The 3,615-nt window shown below is 57.1% G+C and overlaps 1 protein-coding gene across 1 annotated transcript in view; it reads left to right on the plus strand.

Annotated features, from left to right (window-relative positions):
- Positions 1-2,996, plus strand: part of SH3BGR (SH3 domain binding glutamate-rich protein) — a 35,745-nt gene extending 32,749 nt beyond the window's left edge. The window contains exons 8-10 of the mRNA XM_012730925.1: positions 1,954-1,983; positions 2,341-2,455; positions 2,635-2,996. Of these exons, the coding sequence (XP_012586379.1) occupies positions 1,954-1,983; positions 2,341-2,433 (123 nt within the window). The 3' untranslated portion in view covers positions 2,434-2,455; positions 2,635-2,996. The remainder of the gene's footprint in view (positions 1-1,953; positions 1,984-2,340; positions 2,456-2,634) is intronic.
- The last annotated feature ends 619 nt before the right edge of the window (positions 2,997-3,615 follow it).

Below are 3,615 nucleotides of genomic sequence, written 5' to 3' on the forward strand. Positions count from 1 at the left end.
ACCCACCCACCCATCCACCTACCCATCCATCTGCTCATCTGTCTACCCACCCACCCATCCATCATCGATATATTATTTATCTGCCATCTATCAGTCTTTCTGTCTGTCCATCCGCCCGTCCATCCCTTTATATCTAACACTGTCTGTCTGTCTGTCTAACATCACACCTTCTTTGTTCTTTGTCTGTTCATGGACACTTAGGATGTTTCATGTCTTGGCGATTGCAAATAAATCTGCCGTGAACACCTGCGTGCAATTTTCTTTGACATCCCGCCCCTTCCCTTTGGTGATAGACTACGGGTAGGCTGCTGGAGCATGTGGAGTTTCACTTTGAACCTTTGAGGAACCTCCACGTGGTTTCCACAGTGGCTGCTCCTCTCACACCCCGCAGGGATTTTCTGCTCAGCGCCCCCGTGCCTCCCTCCCAAGCCCGCGGACCAGGCTGAGCTAGTTCTCACTGTGGTTTGGATTTGCATTACTTGTAGACCATTGACATGTCTTCTTTGGAAGGACGTTTTTTCGGGTCCTCTGTTCATTTTCAGCCAGCTTGTTCAGGATGGAAGTTTGGGGACAAGGGGCAGCCTGCAGCTTTGCTGTCTTTCCCACGGGAACCCTGGCTGCAGGGAGGGCGCGGGAGGGACCGACCTGGGCGGCTGTTTAAGGAGGTCCTGGCCGGCATTTCGGCGCCGCCACTTGGGGTGTCGCGAGTGGCGTGGGTTCGTGCGGAGTCCCGCGGGCCGCTCGGGGTGGCTGAGCGGGGTCAGCTGTGCCACGCCTGCCTGGTCCGTACTTGCCCAACCTCAGAGGCCGGAGCGCGCTGCTCTGGCCGCCGCCGAGCACAGGCGACCCGCCATGAGGCAGCAGGTGGCCCCCCAAACCTGCCTCCCACCCTTTCGGGGGGCCGTGTGGGCAGGAGGCAGTGGGTCAGCAGGACACTCGAGTGAGCCCCCTGTGGCCAGCTTGTCCTTGCCCTCCGCGGTCCACTCACGTGCGGTCCCAGAGGCCTCCTGGGTCGCGAGGAGGCAGTGGGCCTCGTCTTGCAGAGGGGTGAGGGGGCGCTGCCTCCCTCCCCGGGCTCAGGCGGACCAGCCTCCCCTTAAAGCCGCTGAGGCGCTGCGGCCCCAGAGGGCCCCAGAGCGTCTCTAGGGCCCTGGGAGGGGACGCAGGCCAGACAGACGCAGGCACTCTTAACTCCTCCCATTTGGGGAGTCCTGGCCTGGCCCTGCAACCTCACTCCAGGGGAGCGGACACCCCCGTGGCTTGGCGGAGCAGCTTCGGGGCAGAGCCTGGTACCCCTCTTACCTTGCCGGTTTCTCTGTTGAAGCAAAAGCTGGTGTTAAAAACGTACCCGGTTCAGTGTCTCCCTGGTGGCACAAGGGGTTGAGCACAGCACTGTGACGTGCCCAGCCCTGCAGCGAGCTCCATCCTGGCCGGAGAGTGACCCCAGGGCACAGCAGGCCCCTCCTGTCTCCCCGCTGCTCCCTTCAGAAGTGGATTTCAGTGGATCCACCTGTTCTGCTCCCTGCTGTCTCAGGGGAATCCTCGCACCCCCCCATCTCTGGCATGTACCCCAGTTCTTGTATGCATAAATAAATCTCTAAAGAAAAAACAAACTGCTTCCAGCACGGCCTTCGCTGTTGCTTAGGTGGCCCCAGTGCTCTCTGATGTGCTTTGGGGACAGAGAATTAAGCATATCGGGGAGCATATTGCTAGTTATATTTTCTCAGCAGTGTGAGTGATGGAGACTGCCTTTAATGTCATTATATGCTAAGCTGAAGTCTGTAGCCATCACGCAGCTGTCACAGCCAAGCTATTTGTAGATATTATCCTTAAATTAATGTCTTTCATTTTGACAAGAATGCGCTTTATCAGAGTTGGCGTAACTTTTAGATCCAACTGTTAAAACTTATGTGCATTTGTGTTTTTTCTTCTCTGTCTACTTACGGACCCAAGGAAGAGCAGGGAGAGACGGCCACAGAGGAGGTAGGCGGCAGGTTTAGCAGCTCTGCCCCGTGAAGCATCACGTCGGTGTATTCGTCCCTGGTGCACGGTTTGGCCATCCGCGCCCCGTCCTGCCCTGGGCCTCCAGGCCGCAGGCTGGCCCAGACAGGCTGTGCGGTGTCTGTGTGGCTCGGGGGCTGCGTGTTTGTCCGGGGCGTGTGGCAGGTGCACGGATGTTGTAAGAACGCCACAGCGTGCCCAGTATGCGTCGCCGGGGAGTGTGTGTGGCGGATGCTGGGGGTCTCGCAGGAGTGTGCTGCGCCCGGTGGCAGTGGGGTGTGCGCGCTAGCCCGAGATTCCGCGCCGTGACTTCTGATCCTGCCCTTTCTGTTAAATCAGGCAGAAGGCGTCCCGGAGGGGGGAGCCGAAGGGGAGGCCGCGGCCGAGGCGGAGGCTGAGGATGCTGAGCCTGGCGCGGAGGAGGAGCCGTAACGCCCGCAGCCCGCCTTCGCAGGTAGCCTGGGGTGAAGAGCGGGCTGTGGGTGGCGCTGCGCGGGTCTGCGCCTTTTCTCCTGGGTTTTCATAAAAAGCAAAACCGCCCAGTGCTGCCTGTTAAAGCATGAACCTGTAATGCAGGCGCCTGGCCCAGGACTCTCCAACAGACGCCCGTCTGATATTTTCCTTTTCTCTTAGAAACCCGAGACTCGCAGCCACATTTCAAGGTCTCCCCACAAAACACGCTCCATCAGAGGTGCCGCCCTAGGCTCTCGGTGCTCCAGGGCTCCCGCGCTCCCTGCCCGCCGTCGGCCTCCCTCGGCAACTGGATGGTCCACAGCAGACGGCGGCCTTCCGGCCTCAACGCCTGGCTTCTGCTTTGTGGTTACTGTTTGCTCTCTCGGATAGCTATCACTAATGCCGTGCAAAAGTTTTCCACACGTAGGCTCTCTCTGTGATAGAAAAATGCTTCCCTGTACGTGCCTCATGCTACTTTATTCGTTGTTGACTTTGACTTCACAAACAGGAGCTTAGCAGAGTGAGCAGGAAATAAAGGAATCGCCAACACCTGGTCTCTTCCCGGAGTCTCCTTGTGCCCAGCCTGTCTGCTCCGGGGTGGATGTTTGTTGCTATTCTGGTTATTTGGACCATGTTTCAAAGGACCGGGTGGGCTTGGGACATGCACACTATCCTGGAAGTGTTATCTGTTCATGTCTAATTCTTACTGAAGTGCCATCAGTTGACATCACCGCTTGAGCATTGCAAGCACAGGATCTCCCCTCAGGTGTTTGACGCCTAAGCCACCATCACGTGTCCTGTCCTCCAGCACAGCCCACTCTCCCTCCCCACCTGGCCCTCTCTGCTCGCACATCCTCCTCGCTTCTGGTAGTCTCAGTGCTAACTAAGGTCAGCATTCTGAGGTTAGTTTGTCATTTGCCTTCATCTGACCCAATTTCTCTCCATTCCACATATTGGAGACAGCACCTCGTACTTATCTTTCTCCTTTTGACTTATCTTGCATAGCATCACCCCCTTCCCCTCTGCTCCATATTTCTGCAAATGGCAAGCATTTCTCTTTTTGACGGCCGAGTAATATTCCGCCACATAACACAACCACATCTTTCCTATCCACTCATCTGTTGCTGGGCCTTTAGGTGGTTCCAGGGTGTGGCTGTTGTA

The sequence above is a fragment of the Condylura cristata genome, unplaced genomic scaffold, assembly GCF_000260355.1.
Source record: "Condylura cristata isolate star-nosed mole 26May11 unplaced genomic scaffold, ConCri1.0 scaffold00003, whole genome shotgun sequence".
NCBI lineage: Eukaryota > Metazoa > Chordata > Mammalia > Eulipotyphla > Talpidae > Condylura > Condylura cristata.